The sequence below is a fragment of the Lissotriton helveticus genome, chromosome 8 (assembly GCF_964261635.1).
Source record: "Lissotriton helveticus chromosome 8, aLisHel1.1, whole genome shotgun sequence".
Lineage (NCBI taxonomy): Eukaryota > Metazoa > Chordata > Amphibia > Caudata > Salamandridae > Lissotriton > Lissotriton helveticus.
This window is the reverse complement of record NC_136069.1, coordinates 1,138,289,108-1,138,309,730: the sequence shown is the minus strand read 5'-3', so window position 1 is coordinate 1,138,309,730 and position 20,623 is coordinate 1,138,289,108. Positions and strand designations below refer to the sequence as shown.

Here is a 20,623-nt window from a genome sequence, read left to right as displayed (position 1 = left end):
ATTGTTGCGCATAGCAAGACGATAAGATAGTTCATGAGGAGGCAGATCACTAAACGTGTGCTCTACTGTAGCATTTGAAAACATATTGGCATGAGAAATTGGAAAACATAAATGAAACGCATAACTTGCGCAGGTAACCATCAAGCTTAAAAACAATATGAAACTTAGAAAAACGATACATCGGATTGAGTTTTGACTAACTCTCTCACTATGGGGGTCTATCTCATACATGTCAGATACCTGTCTAACCGTTTCACCCAGGGGGACTTAGACAATTAAACTGGCTGACTTATTTTACTAGACCGTAGCTTACTTTTATACTCCTGCTGCGGAGTTTTTTCTAACCGGGGAGGATCTGAATCAAAGTCATTAGCGGGACAGTCCTTAAGAATAGTATCTTGGCAGTCTTTAAAATCTTGACAATCCTTGGAAATGTTCTTGGAAACAGTTTTTAGTCGGAGTCCGTGAAATTTCTTGACATGCAACAGGTGCACCCACCCCTTCCTGCCTTCCAACTTGACGGCAGTACGGGTGGTCAAAAGGACTAACTTCGGCTCCTTCCAGCGAGGCTCCAGTGGACTTGAACGATCAAAATTCCGGATTAAAACCAGGGTGCCGGGAAGGATCTCGTGTGGCTTGACTTCAGTATTGTCGGGAAATGCAGCGGCAACCTGTGAACGACAAGAGTGTAGGGCAGACATCAAGGAAGCTAGGTAATCTGTCAGCATATTACTGGAAACATCTGTAATACTTCGGGGTCTGGGTGTACCCCACATATTCGGGGGGCGGCCGAATACGACCTCATAAGGAGACAGACCTGATCTGGAGTGTGCGACCATGCGCATATAGAATAGAGCGACTGGCAGAGCAACTAACCAGTCTACACCTTTGTCTTGACAGATTTTGGCAATACGGATTTTCAAGGTTTGATTATGTCTCTCTACGAGACCGGCTGCTTCAGGATGGCGTACACAATGGAACTTCCACTGGTACCCTAACAAAAGGGAAACATGCTTCATGAGTTCAGATGAGAATGGCTGGCCGTTATCAGAATACACGACCCTAGGGAGTCCATAGCGGGGGAAGAATTCACGAACCAACTGCTTGGCAGTGGTCGCGGCTGTGTAATCTGGGACTGGATATGCTTCTGTCCACCTGGACAAAGCGCATACAACTACAAGGACATACTTGAAACCTCGACATCGCTCCATCTGAATATAATCCATCTGGAGGACCTCAAAAGGGTGGTCAGGGGGTTGGAATCCACCTTGTTCCACCGGGACACTTTTACCTGGATTGAACTGGCAACATATCATACAAGTACGGACTTTCTGCTTGGCTGCAGCTCGTAAATGCTTGTTGAACCAAATGTTCTGGATACTGTCTAACATGGCTTTTTCTCCTAAGTGTGCTGGACTATGTGCGGTATTGATAATGACTTGAACCATAGAGTCGGGGAGAAACCATGTGGCCTTTCCCTTCGTCACCCATCCCTGATCTGTCTGGACCCCTCCTTGTTCGGACCATTTCTTGATTTCTTCAGGAGTAGCATGTAACTGGATATCTATGACATCTTGAGTGGGGTCCTTAACTGTCATACAAGTAGTCTGTTCTGGAGTGTGTGTCAGTGTCATGTTAACTGGAATGTCTGGAGTCTGAGCTGTGAGCTTGGCTGTTCGATCTGCTAGATCATTTCCTTGAGAAATAATGTCTGTAACTTTCGTATGTGCTTTGCACTTCATGATAGCGATAGATGTCGGTAAATGTATTGCATCTAACAGAGCTTGAATGAGGAGACCATGCTGAATCTTGGTTCCATGAGAAGTCATGAAACCTCTCTCTTGCCAGAGCACTCCAAAGTCGTGTACGACTCCGAATGCGTAGCGTGAATCTGTGTAAATATTAACTTTCAGGTTCTTGGCATGTATGCAGGCTTGGGTCAGAGCAACTAGCTCTGCTGCTTGGGCGGACAGAGTGTCAATACGGTATGTTTCAATAACTTCAGTGTCAGTAGTCACTGCATACGCGGCTACTAGTTCTCCTGTACTTGTTCTCATACATGAACCATCCACATAAAGTGTCAGGTCTGGATCTGGTAATGGAATATCTGTCAGATCTTGTCTTGGCTTTGTCATAGTGTTAACAACTTCCACACAGTCATGTGTGGCAGGATTTGAAGTAACTGACGGTAACAGTGTAGCAGGATTCAGAACATTGCAGCGTCTGATTTCTATGTGTGGCTGGAACAGTGTCAGTTCATAACCTGTCAAGCGTGCAATTGTCAAGTGCTGAGTCTGTGTTCGGTTTAGAAGAACTTCCACGGAGTGTGGAACTTGTACTGTCAAGGAGTGTCCTAATACTATGGAATCACTTTGTCTGATAGCTAGTGCTGTGGCTGCAACTGACTTGAGGCACGCAGGCAGAGCCTGGGCTACTGGATCTAGTGTGCTCGAAAAATAAGCACAGGGCTTGTATTGTCCTGCTTGATCTTGTGTGAGAACAGATAATGCTGTACCATCACGTTCTGTGACAAAAAGTGTAAAAGGCTTACTGTAGTTCGGTGTAGCTAGAACAGGAGCTTGGCATAAGGCTTTCTTTAATTCATGAAAACTAAGTGTATGTTCAGATGTCCAAGGGAGGACAGTCGATACGGCTGCCTCCTGTGTCGTTAACTGTATCAGTGGCTTGGCTAGAAATGCATACTGAGGAATCCATTGTCTGCAATAAGAAGTGAGGCCGATAAAAGCACGTACCTCCTTCTGGGTCTTGGGCTGAGGAAGACTCGCTATTAACTGGATACGGTCAGGTGTCAACTGCCTACCCCACTTGGACAGTAAGTGGCCTAAGTAGATCACTTGCTGGACACAGAATTGAAGCTTTGAAGGGGACACCTTGTGCCCCATCTCGGCTAGGAAATACAGAACTGTAAGTGACGCTCGCTCGCAGTCACGTTCAGAACGGGCTGTGATCAGTAGATCATCGACATATTGGAGCAGGGCAGTGTCAGTTGGCATGTGAATGTTGTCTAGTTGTCTCTTAAGTGCTTGACTGTAAATACTAGGACTTTCTGTGAAACCTTGAGGAGCTCGTGTGAATTTATAGCTCCTTCCATTTAAACAAAAACCGAAAAGGTACTGGCTGTCTGGATGAATTGGAACACTGAAAAATGCATTTTTGAGGTCGATTACGGTAAAGAATATTGCCTCAGGATCAATAGCTGTCAATAGAGATGAGATATCTGGAACAACTGGATACTGGGGAATGATACATTTATTGAGTTCTCGAAGATCAATCACTAATCGATACACTGGGGGTGCATTTGGATCAGTACGTTTCATGACTGGAATGATAGGAGAATTACATACATTGGAGTCAGTTTCTACAACTACTCCTTGAGCCATGAGCTCGTCAATAAATTTGGATAAGGCTGCTACAGCCTCAGGTGGCAATCTGTACTGTCTGATTCGTGGTAAGACTATACCTTGCTTAAGAGTCACACGATGGGGTGTGATTTGCATGAAACCAACATCAGTTGGACCTTGCGCCCATAGATGCTGCGGAACATTAGACAATCTCGGATCAAAATCTCGTAAAACATAGTGACCCTTAAAGTCACGTAAAAACAAACGTATTCCTTCTGGGGAGCAGCAAATAACTGCACCTAATTCTTTCAATGTCTTAATGCCTAACAAATTTTCTGGACATGATTTCGTAAGTAATAGGTCAGTAGTTCGGGACAATGGACCAACTTCTAGAGTAACTGGCTTTGATATCTCGTTTACTTTCCTGAAAATCCAAGGGAAACATTTCTAGAGCCTGAGAGCGGAGCCCCTGGAACCTCGTCGTGACTATTAGTAGTCCTACTTGCCCCTGTATCAATCAGAAACTTTCTGTCTTTCCCTAATACTTGACTGTGAACATAGGGACCTTCTTGATCTACAGGAATCTCGATGAGAGGCAAGCCTACCTCCCTCTCTAGGCTGTTTCATGAATACGCTTGATACTCTGGATACTCTGTCTGTGCATACTGGTACATCTGCTGTGTAACATGCTGTGTTGCAGCAATAGGCTGCGGTGCCGTAACTGTCTGTTGTGCATTCTGTGGCTGAGAAGTCTGTGAAACTTGTTCTTGTCTAGGCGGACGTGGTCTTTCTTTAGTTTTACCAGTGGCTATATTGTGTTTCAGAACTGCACATTCGTTTATAAAATGACCTGGCTGTTTACAATAATTGCATGTCCCTTTAACGGGAGCTGCAGGATGACTGGCTTGATTCGGACCCCTCTTCTGGCTGTCTTGTGGAACAGATTGTGCAACTAGTACTTTCATTTTCGTGTCTTTCATACGTCTTCTCTCGTGTTCTTGCTCTTCTCTGATTCTATTCTGGTGATACTGGAGCATCTGTAACATCTGTGACGGAGTACTAGCTTGCCATGTACTTTCGACTTTCAAAACTCGATTCTTAACTTGTGGACTTGAATTCTCGACTAATTTAGTAACAAAAAGATGAGGGTATGACTCGCTACTCGTCTTTAAACCACTGTTTATTATAAAACATTTCTCAAATCTAGAATAAAAATCACTAGTGTCTTCGTCTTGTTTCTGTTTACAGGCTGAGATTGCATCCCAGTCTTCCTTTTTAGTGGCTAATAACCTAGGCAAAACTTGTATTAACAGTTCGGGTAATTCTTTACATTTGTCTCCAAGACCGGTACCTGGTACTCGTATCTTATCTTCAGCTTCTAGAGCTGTCCAATCGATCTTTTTCTCTCCCACCTCCCAATCCTTTTCCTTGAGTTTTTCGTATATGCCCGCAGGCAACAGGACTTTTAGCATTTTAATGATATCTGGATACGTGTATTCTCCCATACGGAGCATGTCTTTTAATTCTCGGTGGAACCCTGCTGGATCTTTGTCGTGACAGGGAATCAACTTCTTCATTTCTAAGAGTTCCATCTTGGTAACTGGGGTGTAAACAAATACTCGTTGCATTTCACCACCTGGTGTCCTAACTGGGTGTACTTCTCGTAACGGATGCTGTCTATCTATGTAAAACGGTTTACTTTCTGGAGGTGAGACATGAACAAAATGCGGGTTCAAAAACGTTCTATATTTGTGGCGCTGTTCTAGAATGACACTAATTAAATCGGTACCTAAACCTTTCCATCTATACTGGAGTAACTCGTTCAGGACATCATGTAACGGACCTGGATCAGAATGTTGACCCTCATACAGCGTAATGAGGTGCTGGATCATATACATACCCACCAGTCGCTGCTCGGCTGGGGGCAGTTTCAGAAACATTTGTGCCACTATTTCGTCTGGAAAAGTGGTAGAATCAGTAATCCATCGGACTGCTGATCGGGCTAGTTCTTGTTCATGCATGGTACTTAACTCACTATAACCGATTCGTAATTTCAGAATTTGATCGGTAGCTTGAAATACTTGTTCTAGAGAGCCTTGTTCTGGTGCTGGAAGATGAAAGACTTTCTTGTGTTCTAGGCGTGACTGTCGTTCTGGAAATCTAGATTTACCTACATACGCTATTCTGGCGGGATTCTCGTCGTCTACCTCTTCAGTAGGAGAGTCATTCTCTTTCTCGCTTACTTGTGCTTCTTTGCGTTGTTCGTGTAACCTTATTATTTCTTTACGTATTTTCTTGTACATACTCTCTATACTATTGAGTGTCTTGTGCTTACCCTCGGCTATATTATCACTCCACTTTGTCAGAATTTTCATTTTGGTCGGATCTTTAGTCGGGGAATCTTGTTCCCTAATTAAACAATTGATCAGAAACTTTAATAGCATGAACTGGATCTCAGATTTCCTGAGAGACATGACTTCAGCAATACTTTCTGGATCTTGTCCTGTACGAATGAAACGATACATTCTGTCTAGATCTTCTTTCATATTCGGTAGGGTGACCAAATACTCGGACACCTGCCTTATACGTACGGAATATATAACCATACTATCCTCGCCTGGGACTGGATCATAACAGCATTCAGTAAGAGCTCGCCTGATTTCTGCGATGGACTGATATTTGGGCGTACGCTGTAATGCACGTTCATGTAACTCGACTGCCCCTAGACGTCTATTTGGCGGCGGGGTACGAGGAGGACCTCCTCCTGCGGCCCCTATACTGGAATCGTCGACTGATACTCTTCGTGCTGGCAAAGTGGCGGATGTAGCGGGTACTTGTAATGTAGGCTGAACCGGGGGTACCGTAACAGGTGCCCCGGTGGCTGGAGGACCATGAATTACATTATTTACAGGAGCTGGCGGAACAGGATTTGCATATTCTGGGACTGTGTCGTCCAAATAGGACGAGAGAAAAATATCAGCTGCGGTCGGTTTGTGACGTAGCTTGGTCGGAACTAAGGGCGGCGGAAAATTACTGGATGCCTCCGGGGTTGCTTTTGGCAAGCCCTCGGCAAGAAGAGGGTACATACCCTTAATGAGGGCATTTCTCTGTCTGTCTGACTGTTCGGTTTTAACTCGTTCACCTATTTCGATTAATTCCCTTTCTTGGGCTCTTTCTGAGGATTCTCTACTTAATTCTGACTTTCTGATTTCTTTTTCTGTTCTTTTATGAGATTCTTTGCGCCATAACTCGATGGCATCCTTCTGTGACTGTCTGGCTTTCTTTTTCCATAATGCTTCTTCTACTCGCATGATGCACTCGGCATCCCATGTACCCGATACGGGCCATCTATACTTTTCTTCTAACTGTTTGGTGTACTCCACCCATAAATCTAGATATAATATGGCACTTATGCCATGCTTCTGATACATAAAATGACCTGGACTGTCCCTAGGCGGGACAGGAACTGCTTCTTCTAACAGACCTTTTCTAGTTCTTAACTGACGTAATTTGGAAAACAAAGGCATGACTGGGCTGGAGTCTAGACACAATACAATACACAATGAACACGATAATTACTGAAGAACACCACTTTCATACCACGACATTGAAATACATGAATGACATTTAAAATAACAGTTCGGACATAATACTACCTGGAATACTGAAAACAGAATACATGAATTTCTCGAGAACAGGACGGACTAGAACAGAAACTAGATGCACTGCTAAAACAGTACGAAACTTACCGGTCTCATAAAGAGACACGTCAGGACCCGTATCCACCTAAGTGGACACTTCGTGTTGGATCTGCGTACCCAAACCCACGGACCAGAGACAAATTACTTGACCCTGTCTAGATACTACCCCAGCAACGGTACTCACCGGGCAGCAAGAACGGAAGGCCTCGGACTGGACTGGACTGCTACGACGCCGGACGGACGAACTTCGGACTTCTATTACGGGTGGGCCTCCGGATACCTCGGACCTTGAACTCTCGGCTTGGGCTCTGGTCGGGACTCGCCGCGTTCCTCCACCGCCTCGTCTGGATGCTGGACCGCAACCTCCGTCTCCTCCGTGGGCCTGAGGGATACTTGAAGCAGAAATATCTGCACGTGCACCGTATGGTTCCGTCACGGCTGCAGAGGATCAGGGGGCTTGCGTGGCTTCACCGGCGCGTGGGGAAAGGGCAAGTCCCTGTTCGGGCGCCATTATGTGGTAAATAAATAAATAATACCTCTATTTTTGACTAGACATAAAATAACAGATAGCTCAATAAATAAGAGTCAAGATTCGAGGTAGCTGGAGTTTGCAGGTTTAATACAGCATAAAGGACAGGAACAGGACAACCTGCACGGGAATAGGATGGCAGCGCTGCACAACTTTTAATAACGGGGCACAAGCATATATAGTTAAACAAAATACATGATGTTCAATACAATAGGCGTAGCAGTGGGCAGGGCCTGTAACAGTCGCGAAAGATAAGGCAGAAAGTAGGTGTAACAAGAGGCGTGAACAGGGCGTATACATAGACATGTGATGTAAACGTAACACAATATGTCATAAATGGGGCGGAAACATGGAGGGGGCTACCTAAGGAGCCGGGACCTCTAACCTAGTGGTGCGCGCAAACTGGCAATGACGTGTTACTAGGGAGAAGCTGGGGGCTATGACTTCTGCGCTAGAAGCAGAGACTAAAGTCTGGAGAGTCAGAGCGATATGTACCTAAACACTATCTAGTATCTGATGTTTAGAGAACATGTTGATAGAATCCAAAAGTTATCAGGGTAAAGGCTAACAGACTCTAAGACTGGTGCATGCATTATTCTACATGTAGTGCGTGTTGAGGAATATTAAATGACCATTAATACAGTATTTCTCTTACATGGAGACGTAAAGGCTAGACCATGACGGAAACTATTGATGCGATTCAGTAGCTTAGGAATGCGGAGAAGGAGGGCTGGACTGATAACTAGAATCATAACATACTCTTGGCAGACTGGAGGCAGAGCCAGGCCGAGCCGGGCACTGTGAGGCAGGAAGTAAGTGAAGGGTCAGGGATACAGGTGGGGGCTGTATCGCTCCTCGGAGAGGGTTTAGAAGACAGGAGCTGAATCTGAGTCCGGGCCCTTTTGAGGCCTAGAAACGGGGACTTTTACTGAATTAACGTGCACACTGTGAAACGTGGCAACATAACTTTACATAGGCCTAATACTCGTAGCTTTCACGAGAACTGGAAACTGGCATACTAGAGATGGACACAACTGTAATTGCGTCTTTAATCGATCATAAGGGAATACATATGCATATTAATCATGCACACATAACATAAGATGGGGAACACGTAGGGACACAGAACATGGCAAAATTTACTTTTCCACACCCTGACCCCCTAGGTTTGATGTGGGGGCCATAAAAAGGCTTCGCGAGGCAAAAAAATAAATATTTTGTTTTCGATTTTCGCGGGGGGAGCGCCCGGTACGCGCATCGGGGAGCGTACCACGGGGGAAACCAAGTGAAACAGTAAAATAATAATTGAAAGTGCTTAGAGGTAGGGTAGCTCGGCATAGAGTTGTTGTGTTGTGTGGGTGATATGAGTACCAGCATGTAGGTACCAATGTAGAGTCCTAAATTCAATGTAGACTGTCTCCTATGTAGATAATGTGCATGTTGTTACAGAAGTTATTGTGGTATATGGAATCTATACTATAGTCTGTCAGGAAAGCAGAAACAACATGGAGGCAGGAGATGAAAAAGAGATGTCAAATACACATTGGAGATAATAAAGTGGGAGAAAGGAAGTAACTATGAGCAAATTTACTATGTAACACAAAAAAGTTGCACAGTATACTATAAGTCTCACTTTATATTATAATCATTTTGGTACTACTTCATGAATTACATATAAAAATGAATGTCTCGAACAATTTTTGATTATTAAATATAAATTTATTTTTCTGATTCTTTTTCAAAATTTAATAAAACTTCTAACAATATATTGTCTGGAATGTCCTCATTTTCATTCTGTGATTCTATTGGTTCCACACACTCAAGTAATTCATGGTCCAGAGACTCATCCATAAAGTCAAAGTCATCATTCTCAGCAATATTTTCTTCAGGGTTGTTCTCCACAACAAATTCAAAAGAAATATTAATTTTATTCTGTTCTCCTTCCATTTTCTTGCTGTAAATTGCATAAAAAATAAATATATCAGTATAGATAGGGCACTGTTGGGTTTAAGTTCAGACAGGTAGTTTTGCTTTTTTAACAGTGAAGTTATCTTTGGGCAGTGTATGGTATCAGGCTGGAAGTAGAAATATAAAAAGTGTATGTGATAAAGCCTAAGTAAATTCATAATTATACAAGAGAAGCCTAGCTCAATCCATAACTATAACAGAGAAGCCTATCTCAATCTATAACTATTACAGAGGGATAGTTTATAACTATCAGAAAATGTTTTCCCAAATTAACTTAAAGTGCACAACATACTTCACTTTCCAAAATAACAACTTACCTTTGTGAAAGCAGTTGAAGTTCTCAGTGAAAATCCTTTTCAAATGTACTTCAGGAAGTAGTAGTCAAAATGGCTGTTTCCCTCTCTTTTTTTATATATATTCATGTACATAACCAATCAAATGTCAGGAAATAATAGTAGAAAATGAAAGTAACATTTTAATTGGTTGTAAATTCTAACAATTCAGATGTGTTTTTGTCATGTAATTTACCTCAGGATATTTAGACAGGGCTACAGGCCAAATGGCTCAATGTAATTCCACCAAATTTGGGAAAATGGTAGGGACTGGTATGTAGTATTGCCTATTCTATATTTGGTGAACTTCTCTACAGAGGTTTTTATGTAAATTAACTTTTAAATGTTTTTAGGAGCGCTTACCGGTGAGCGCCTCGGTACGCGTACCGGTAAGCGCAACGGGAGTCCTCCATCTTGTGTTTCGGAAGAATTGAGACACAAGATGGAAGACAAACAACGTTGGGAATGGGTAAAAGGGGGCATGGTAGACACCCCCTGACCCCCTAGGTTTTCTGAGGGGGGCTTAGGAGGCCCATATATTATCCTAATTCAATTTTTTTTTCACCCTCTTTCACCCCTCTTTACTTACACTCACTGCTCTTTTCTCACCCTCCCTCACCGTTGTTCATTTATCCCGGTTCGTCACTACCCTTCATTCCCAATTTTTTACTGTCCTTTCTTTTTCTTTCAACACCCACTCACATTCTCCCACTACCTCTACTTTAGTCTTCTTCCTCTCTCTTCCCTTCTTTCGCTCCCTTATTCATTTTACTTTTCTCACTTTCACCCTATTACACCTTCTCTGTTTTTTACTATGTAATAAACAATCCCTCTGTGTTGCTCCCTCTAGCTCTCTTTCTCTTAACATTACTCTCTCTGTGTTCTTCCCTCATGCTAACTCCTTCATTAATTTTTTTTCTTTTTTTCGGGTGCACGCCCCGGTGCGCGTACCCTAAGGAAAAAAGATTGACAGAGATTCTTTAAAAATATAGGTTTATTTTTTATAAATTAAAGGTAGTTCTAAAAGAACTGTTTTTTATTCTTTTTGTTGTTTTATATTTTTTTCATTGTTTTTTTGAACATTTTTTACTTTTTTTGGCTTTTCTGAACAGTTTTATATTTTTTTTGTATTTTTTATGGGGAGAAACAAAAAACAGGGAATTGTAAATGGCTCAACTGGAGCAAAAAAAAACAGGAAAAAAATTAGGTGTTTTTCGGGCACTTGAGGTTATCACCAGCACAGAGGATAAGTTTTAGACTTTGCTAACCATAGCAAAGTGTCTTCCCACAAAATTTGCACACGATTTTAAAATCAGCAAACTTGGGTTGAATTACAGACATTGTCTCTCTTGCCTCTGGATCCGATGGAGTGGGTTGCTTTCTTTGGGAGGTGCTTGGTGAAGATCGAGAAGGGTTCCTGGCCATTTCTCGGACCTCTGCCCTAGCATAGTTGTTGGGATGCTTCCCCTCCAAATGCCGAATCATGGTGTAATTACCAAATGAATATTTCCTATTAGGGTTCCCACTTGAAAGTTCCATGCCACAGATTAGGCAAGTCACCTTTGGTGCATTGACTTTCTTTTTGCCCTCTGGAATGGAAAAAAACTCCCATACTATGTGCTCCGTTGGCCTATATGGGGTATTGTCTTCTGGGAGGTATGTCCTTCTCCCCTCCTCATCCTCCTCCTCCTCTTCTTCTTCTCGACCACCAATGTGATGTTGTGGTGGTCCTCTTGGTGGTGGTGGTGGTGGTGGTGCAGATGCTCCAGCTGCTGCTACTGCAGCCATTTTAAAGTAGAAAAGATTAGAGACGGATCTCCAAACAGGTCTTCCTCAGTCAAAGGACAAAGTCAGAATAAGGAAAAAAGGTGGGGGCTTTCATCATTTGGAAAACAAAACTGTTCTGGACCAATGAAAAGTGTTATTTTCAAGTCACATGATCCGGGCTTTCATCATTTGGAAACCAAAACTGATCTGCACCAATGAAAAGTGTTATTTTCAGATCACATGACCCGACGCGCTTACGCTACGTGCCCCGGGGCGGGCACGTAGCGTAAGCACGTCGGGACATTGTGCGATCGTATGCGCTCGCGTGCTTGCGGGAGCGCTTACGCAGTGCGTGATATGACGCATCACGCGGCTACCCGATACGTCACGATGTTGTTTTCGTTCGCGGCAATAGCGCTAACGGGATGCTCACCGGTACGCGCCCCGGGGCGCACCGCATCACTGTGCTTACCGGTGAGCGCATCGGTACGCGCCCCGGGAGCGCTCCGGGCAAAAAAAAGAAAAAAAAACTATTACATAATTATACAATATAAAATTCGTTATAAAAAATATTACTTTTCATACCTATAGAGATTTGCTATTAAAAAACCATTGAAATTCACAGAAAAAACCATAGGTTTCACACCAGTTATAGTTAGGAATTAGCATTTAAAAAACCTATTAAATTCACTGAAAAAACCATAGGTTTCACACCAGTTATAGTTAGCTGGAAGTTTTACTCGCATAAAACCATTGAAATTCCCACGTTATAGTTAGTTGGACTCACTATAACTTGCGCGTGCAATGCACTGCTGATGACGTCACATATTACATCACTCATGACATGGTCAGTGACATCACTCATGACATCACTGATGACAACATCCTTGTGACAGAGTGACAGACCTCCTTTCACTGTAATGTAACCCTTGAAACAAATATTCAAAAATAGAAACTAAAATTTTCAAAAAAATGGAGATACCCATAGCACTTACAACAACCAATTCAATAATTCCACCATCTATATACACATGCACTAATTCACCAACAGTTCTATATAGTCACTCATACATATACTCACTCATCATATGTAGTGATACACCTATACATCCTGTTACACACCGACAGGCATCCAAAAGTTACTCACACACATACTCAGACATGCAAATAAACTATTGAACATCCATTTATTTGCATATACAGCTATACACACACTACCACTTTACTTCTAAGGAAACTTACACATACTTACACTCTTAAACAATCACTTATAGAAGTACATACTAATTTAAACAGGAACTCTTAAAATCCCTCACTCTCACATATACTCACTTATATACATCAATATTCACATATACTAGATTAAAACATATGTAGTTACTGATAAAGACACTAGTGAGGCAGTCATTCACTCACTAACACACACATATACACACTCATCCACCCATGCTGTCTTCAAAACACATACAAAGAGAGAGTCAGTCATTCATGCATCTATGTGCTAAGTAATACCCCCACCAAACCATACAAACACTCATACTGATACTAAGAAAAACATCTAATAACCCATATACAAACACATGTACCGACTCACCAACCCATGCAACCACTTATACACAAAGTGAAACACTAATACATATATTTAAATATTTAAACATTACTCACTAATATTTATTTTTCAAAAAGACACACATTCACTGGACGGTGTCATCAGTGATGTCATGAGTGATGTCACTGACCATGACATGAGTGATGTAATATGTGACGTCATCAGCAGTGCATTGCACGCGCAAGTTATAGTGAGTCCAACTAACTATAACGTGGGAATTTCAATGGTTTTATGCGAGTAAAACTTCCAGCTAACTATAACTGGTGTGAAACCTATGTTTTTTTCAGTGAATTTAATAGGTTTTTTAAATGCTAATTCCTAACTATAACTGGTGTGAAACTTATGTTTTTTTCAGTGAACTATAACTGGTGTGAAACTTATGTTTTTTTCAGTGAATATATATATATATATATATATATATATATATATATATATATATATATATATATATATATATATATATATATATATATATATATATATGTATAGGTGTTATAGAGCCCCTCAAATATACAATTGAATACTGATGTATCCTGTACTATGAGCAGAAAGAAATACATACACCTCTTTGGACACAAAATTTACAGAGTATGCTGTTTGAAACACAGGTATTTGAATGTTTATTTTTGTCTAACATGTCATTAGTAAAATAAAAAACAAATGCATGCATACCTTCACAAACTTGGTAAGCATAGGTAGAAATTAGCATTTAAAAAACCTTAGAAATTCACAATTCACGGATGAAAACTGAGGTTTCAGGGAGGTTATAGCTAGGAATTAGCATTTAAAAAACTTTAGCAATTCACTGAAAAAAACCACAGGTTTCAGGGACGTTATAGTTAGCCTGACATTTCACTCATATAAAACCAGAGCAATTTGACTATTATAGTTAGCAGAGCTACCTACAACTCGCGTACCCGCAATGCCCAGCTGATACCATCACATATTACATCACTCATGACATGGTGAGTGTCATCACTAATGACATCTCAAATGACATCACTGATGACATCCCTCTCTCTGCCTTCAAATTTGCAGCAGAGTTCTCATTTAAGATCTCTAACATTAAAAACACTCTCTGATCCCTCCTGTCAGCTTTAGCTCCATAATCATACTTTCCAGCTTTCATTTTCTCTAATGCAACAATGCACCTGCTGTCCGTACAACATGACTAGTAGAACTTATAGCTTCCATTAAGAATGATAATCTCTGTTGTGCACCATCAGACAATTTTATCTCACCAAGCCGCTTGTCATTTTAACACAAGACATGACATAAGAGGACAAGACAGCTGCCTGTTTTCACTTTTAAACTATTGTTTTATCTCTGGTACTTAACTTGTGTTAGCTCTGGGACTTAACATGAATGCTTAAATCCATCTATCATTGTACTCCCTTCACTCAAGAAACCTACAGTTTACCCATCCAGTCCAGTAAAGTACCATGCAGCCTCACACCCCATTTATTTCCAATAGTTTCAAATATATTGTCTTTGACTGCCTCATCTCATTTCTCATTGTCCATAATGTAATTAATCATTTCAAACCGGGCTTGTAAACTCTACAGCAAGATTGTGTCACATTTTCAACATTATCACTTGTTCACTATAATAGACAGTCTTCTATACTAATACTCATTGAGCTCTCTGCCACATTTCATGCCATTGACTATACAACCCTCTTTTTGAAAATCTCTACTTTAGTCATCAAAAACCAACCATTCAACTGTATTTCTTATTAAAGGTTTGAGATAACTTTTTCTGTGCTCATAGATCTCTTTTCTATCTACTCGTATACTTTTGCCAGTTGCAGTTTCCCAGTTCAGATTTCTAGGGTGCAAAGGCACTGGCTCTTGTTTTGCCTAGGTTTGTGTACTCTAATTGCATGTGATGCTTTTTATAGGATTAGATGTTATCTTTGTCGAACAATTTGGCTTATTCGTATTTCTCTCACGTATTCAGTGTTCTTTAGTATTTTCCAGTATTTTTGGGATCAGTCTGGTGCACAATGTTTGCAATATTTTCTCATTGGGGTGGTTATCAACACGTTACCAACCTTGTGGTACTTTGCATGTATTTGTGTATAAACGTGGAGGTGATTACCAATCCATAAATGTGTAACTGTGATATCATGCATGTACTCTTTTGCTTTTTCAGCCCTGAGGAAGTCTTAGTCAAAGACGAAACATGTTTTGACTGTGCTGGCTGTGCTTGGACCTAACCGCAATTTGTGGCTCTATTTGGTTCTTATTGTATTGTGTTAAGGCCACGTTTGGTTTGCACTGTTTATTGTTCGATTTCTGTTTATATTATATTAGTGCACAGTGCTACCTACAGGCAGGATTTCAGCCCTGTTGCACTTATTGGTTAGTTATAGCCTGGACGGTCTAAACAGGATGTGGGTACGCACCCCTGTTAACAAACTGATCAGCAGCATAGCAAAAAGAATTTCAGAAAATAGGAAGTGCATCCCCTATCTCTATAACTATATTTCCTATGTGACATATATTGAATAGTGTAAGACTGTACCTGTATTGTTCAATTATTTTCTACTTGTCATGTCTAATAAAATGTTGTTGTTAACAGACTTTTTTGACTACATAAAGTTGTGACCATACTAGCTTGAACTGTGCTGTGCTCCAAACACATGTTGGATGCACATTTCTGGGTACTCTGCTTGTTTCTTTCCCGTCTATATACCTGGGAGAGATCATTATGTTGTTTGGTTTCAATTGTCACCTTTATGCTGACAAATATGCAAATATGTGTATACTTCTCATCTTTTAACCCTTCTTTCCAGACTCAAAGAATAAACTTTGTAGTCCCTTTTCACATGAACAAAACCTGTTACATAAATATTTCCCCTAACTTACTTATATCTTTTAGTTTGCGTGAGGTATACATCCGATCTCCAAAATTACATAGTAAGGACTTGAATCACTTTGTTAATGTCTTGATACTTAGATCTTCCAGCATCAGGCGAGCTGTAAATTTGCCACAGATATTGCTGTAAAAAAATATACTTTTAGCTGAGAGGTTATTTCCATCATAATGTTGGTGAGATCATATCTCACAGGCAGATCAGCTGCTGCAGTAATTTTAAGGGCACCATGGTCCCAGGATAGTTCTTTTGCAGGGCAACTAGCAAACTCATGTACCCCCGACAGCATTTGGACTTGACACTTAGGGCATATGTGCCATAATTGCCCTTCATTTTGCACTTTTAGCAGTAGTAATATAAAAATAAAATAAATAAGCTATGTCACCAAATATCCCATGGCTATACAGTCAGTCAGCATGTCTTGGCTAATTCCAAGCTCACACTTTTGATGCCTACTATGGAAGGTTATCTTCAACTGGGACTTCAAATATCTGGCAATAAGTAGTTATTGTCAGTAATGGTGATTTAATAATAGTGAACAAACTTTGTTTGATTCAAATGTGGGATACAAATTAAATTTAAAAATGCAGATTTTTATACATTAATCAAATGTGCCCACTGAACTCTCTGCTGTTCAGTAACTCACATAACTTGATGAAGACAGCAATAGCCCCTGCTTTCCTGCTTGAAGTATGTTCATTATTAAGTTGCCATTCATTTTAAAGAAAAAGCAACAATTAACTTCATATCTTTGCCTAATCACTCACTCCTATATACATATATATATATGCACACACACACACTGAAAACACACGCACATATATGATAAAGTACCCTCACTGCATATCATAACAATATTCTGAGTCACAGAGTAGTTCTATACCTATAAAGATGAAGGAGGCTGAAGGTGACTTGTAATATTCCTATAATGTTTGCAAGGAGGTACATATTCCTTATAATACATGGCCACACCATAAACCTTCCAACAAGCCACATATGGAGTTGTGCTATTTTTTACGAAAGAGATAGGATTTTTGTTAACATGGAAAAAATGGAATCTCTAGTGCAAAATGAAACACACTTAAAATCAGTTAGATATTTATTGCAAACATATATTAGAATTAGTTAATATAAGTCTTTAAGTCTTTCTTTTTAATGACGTTGTTGGTCAGAATATGTGAAATCATGCAGAGAGGTTCTATCTCACCTATAGTTACCTAAAGCATGGAAAAATAGACATGTTGTTATAAGTATCTTCTTACTGCTTATCACGGTTCATCTACAAATACAGAACATAAGAAGGAAATGCCATGTTTTGTTTACATTTTTGAAGTGTAACTTTAATTGTGCGCTGTGATCTGCTTTCCCCCTTGGCTGGTAGCTCTGGCTGCAGGCATTGAGGTGGCAGAACTCAACTGTATTAAGTTATTACAGTTGAGAGGCTACATCATTTCTTTATCACAGGTGACTATTGATGTCACAAGTATTCTGTATTGAGGAAATGAGAGATCAGCTTTTATAAAGTGATTTCAGGCTCCTATGAACTAAAAAGTCAGCTGGGCTGTGCACGGTTTACTCACAAGTAATTTCACACCAATAGGCTGTGCAGGAATAAATCAGTGATCCTGCCTGTGTTTCCTTTCATACAACAGATGTCAGCCATCACTCAATGTAATACTGCATTAATTATGTGTCCTTTGGAGGTGTGCTAACCAACTCTCTAATCTTTCAGGTTGTTCAGAGAGTGAGCCTGCTTGGAGATACCATGCTTTCAACAAGCAGGATTTTGTCTTCCAGTGTGCCCCACCATCTTCAGAACCAAAATATATTTATAGCACATCATCATCCTATAATAAAGACGTGGAGTGGTTCAGAGTACAGGAAGATAAGAGTGTGGTAAGGATAGACTTTACCAGAGATACTAACATCACACCAAAAGGAAATTATCTGTGGTTTTCACCAATTGGAATTAAGGATTCTGGAACATACATCTGCACTGTAAGGTATGTATTTTTATTCATAAAAATAACTTAAATATTTAAAGAATCTGGACTTCCATCATATGCCCACTGTGTTTAACATCCAGGTTTTTGGAAGCAAGTTAGCACTTTCAGCTCGGCACCTGCCCTGCTCCTTTATCATGTTACCACACTTTCTTCAATTAGCCTATCATTAGTTGAGTAAGAATAAAGTACTCTCTTGGCCACTCATTCATCTGCATCCCCAAACATGCCTGAAATGTAACAACCTGGCAGGCCCATGGGAGCACCATGTATGCCTGGGCCTTTTCTACAGAGCTCTTTTCTGTTAGCATCTAACTTAGCTCTGAGACAATTTAGCTGAATGAGGTCTGTTAGCCCACTTCTTACTCAAAGCTGTGCATACAATCAACTCAGAGTTTAAATCCAGACAGGGCTGATGATATATTCTCCAGTCAGAGCTCTTAAATGTGAGCATCATTGAGAAGGGTGAAAATTATTACCTCAAATATCTTAACTATACAGAGTAGTAAAATGGCACTGCTTCGGATAAAATGTATGCAAATACAAAAATTAAAGCATCTCAAGTTCTGGACAGCTCAGAGTCATATAGAATGTTGCACTAGTCCTATTTTATGCACACGTATACAAGATGACAAGTATGAACTTCTCAGCCTATATGTACTTGCATCATCATCAAATATCTTTATTTTCGATCATAAAGCTCTTACAATTTCATAGTGCAACACAAATATAAAATAGTACATGCAATAAAAATAATTTTACAAAGTGCAAACTGCAACAATAGTTAAAACAGTGCAGAATTAAAAGGTAATTGTTCAAGAAGTGAACCAGGATTTGATGTGTAAAGTTTGTAAGACTTAAAAAAAAAACATCCGCTCATACAATACATTTATAACGTTTGATCCATCATATGTGTGAGAATCTGGCCTTCCAAAGACTACCGCCCTGCAGGTGTCAGTGTTTAAAATTCTCAAAACCCCGATGTAATGGCCAGGACCAATTAGTTTACACAACGGAACAATCCACTTGCCCCTCAGGGTTCTGTAATGGGGCAAAAAATTAACAAGTGGACTATTGATTCGGAGCTAGCCTTGCATGCTGGACACTGATCTGCTCATGGAGCCTTACTACACCACTTTTTGCAGAACAGTTCAATGGGTAGACTATAAAAGTGGAATTGTATAAATAGTTCACGTGTCAGGGGTGTAACAATTTCATCCATAGTTTCCTCATAAAATGGGAAGAATTTAAAACTCATAAAACCCTTGGTCAGTGTACCCACTGGTTTAGCCATCTCCTTCACCATAATAGTATCCCAGTATATCTCCATGACCCTGCATTTTTGAATGTGGTACAATCTTTCCGGAGTAGACCAATACTCCTCTATCTCAAGTCTCCTAAGTAGATTTTTCAAGGAGCTAAACCATGAAATAGAGTTTACCTGGGGTTGCTTAAGGAGATCAATTGTCACTGCTCTGTAGGGGGAGAGCTCATTAACTGACCACAGATAATGGCAAAACATTAGCTGCTTATAGGACAACTTGTAAGCTAGTTGTTTTTGGCCAAAATCCAAAAACATAGGAGCCAAGGAGTACTACTGGGAAAGTTTTAAAGTGATCGGAGAAAACGTTTTTCTACAGAGGTGAGAGAGTTTGTATTCCCAATGCCCCACCATTCGTACCCATAAAGAGCCCCCCAATTTTTTGGTATTGTACATTTCCAATGATAGGGCCACTTTCCTAGACACTGCATGTTTATGAATTTTACTTAAATGAGCAGTTTGTTGGATTAGTGACAGTTGGATTTATCCGATATGTGATGCCCATTTTAGCCTTGGGGTTACATGGATACCCAGATAATTTAATGCAGAAGCTTGTTATAGGGGACTATTTCCTACATACATGGGTCTTTTAGATGGTTTAGAATTCCCCTTAGAGAAGATTATATATTTAGTTTTAGCCTCATTTACTACCAGGCCATGCTCCTTACAGAACCAAGTAAAATCTTTCAACAACTGTTGCAGTCCAAGGGGGAATTTAGAGATTAATGGGGTATCGTCTGAAAAGAGTAGGTCTGGTACTCTTCTCTCCCCTACTTTAAAAGCATCACATCCGTTCCTATCTAGGTAATCTATATTTATAAAGAGAGAGAATAACGTGGGCGGTAAAACGCATCCTTATCTCACTCCACATTGTACAGGGAATTGCTCAGTTAGTTGGTTGTTTTTCCCCCACCTAAATTGGGCTGTATTTGAAGAATGCAACTGAATTAACCCCTTCGCTGTGGGGGTAATCTCCCCCACGGTGCAGGGGGCTCCGCGGTGCCGCTGTGCTTGTGATGAGCCCAGCTGGTCATGACTCACGCTGGAGCTGTGCTCATGACGAGGCTCGTCACAGACCCACCCACTGATTAATTCTCCTGCACAGGCGGGGAATTAACCACGCGTCGGCGGGCTGTGGCTGTTATGATGAGCT

General features: G+C 40.7%; 1 protein-coding gene across 1 annotated transcript in view; it reads left to right on the top strand.

Annotated features, from left to right (window-relative positions):
• LOC144773864 (interleukin-18 receptor accessory protein-like) overlaps positions 1-20,623 on the top strand; it is a 525,065-nt gene that overhangs the window by 315,024 nt on the left and 189,418 nt on the right. The window contains exon 2 of the mRNA XM_078658949.1: positions 17,879-18,149. Within this exon, the coding sequence (XP_078515075.1) occupies positions 17,879-18,149 (271 nt within the window). The remainder of the gene's footprint in view (positions 1-17,878; positions 18,150-20,623) is intronic.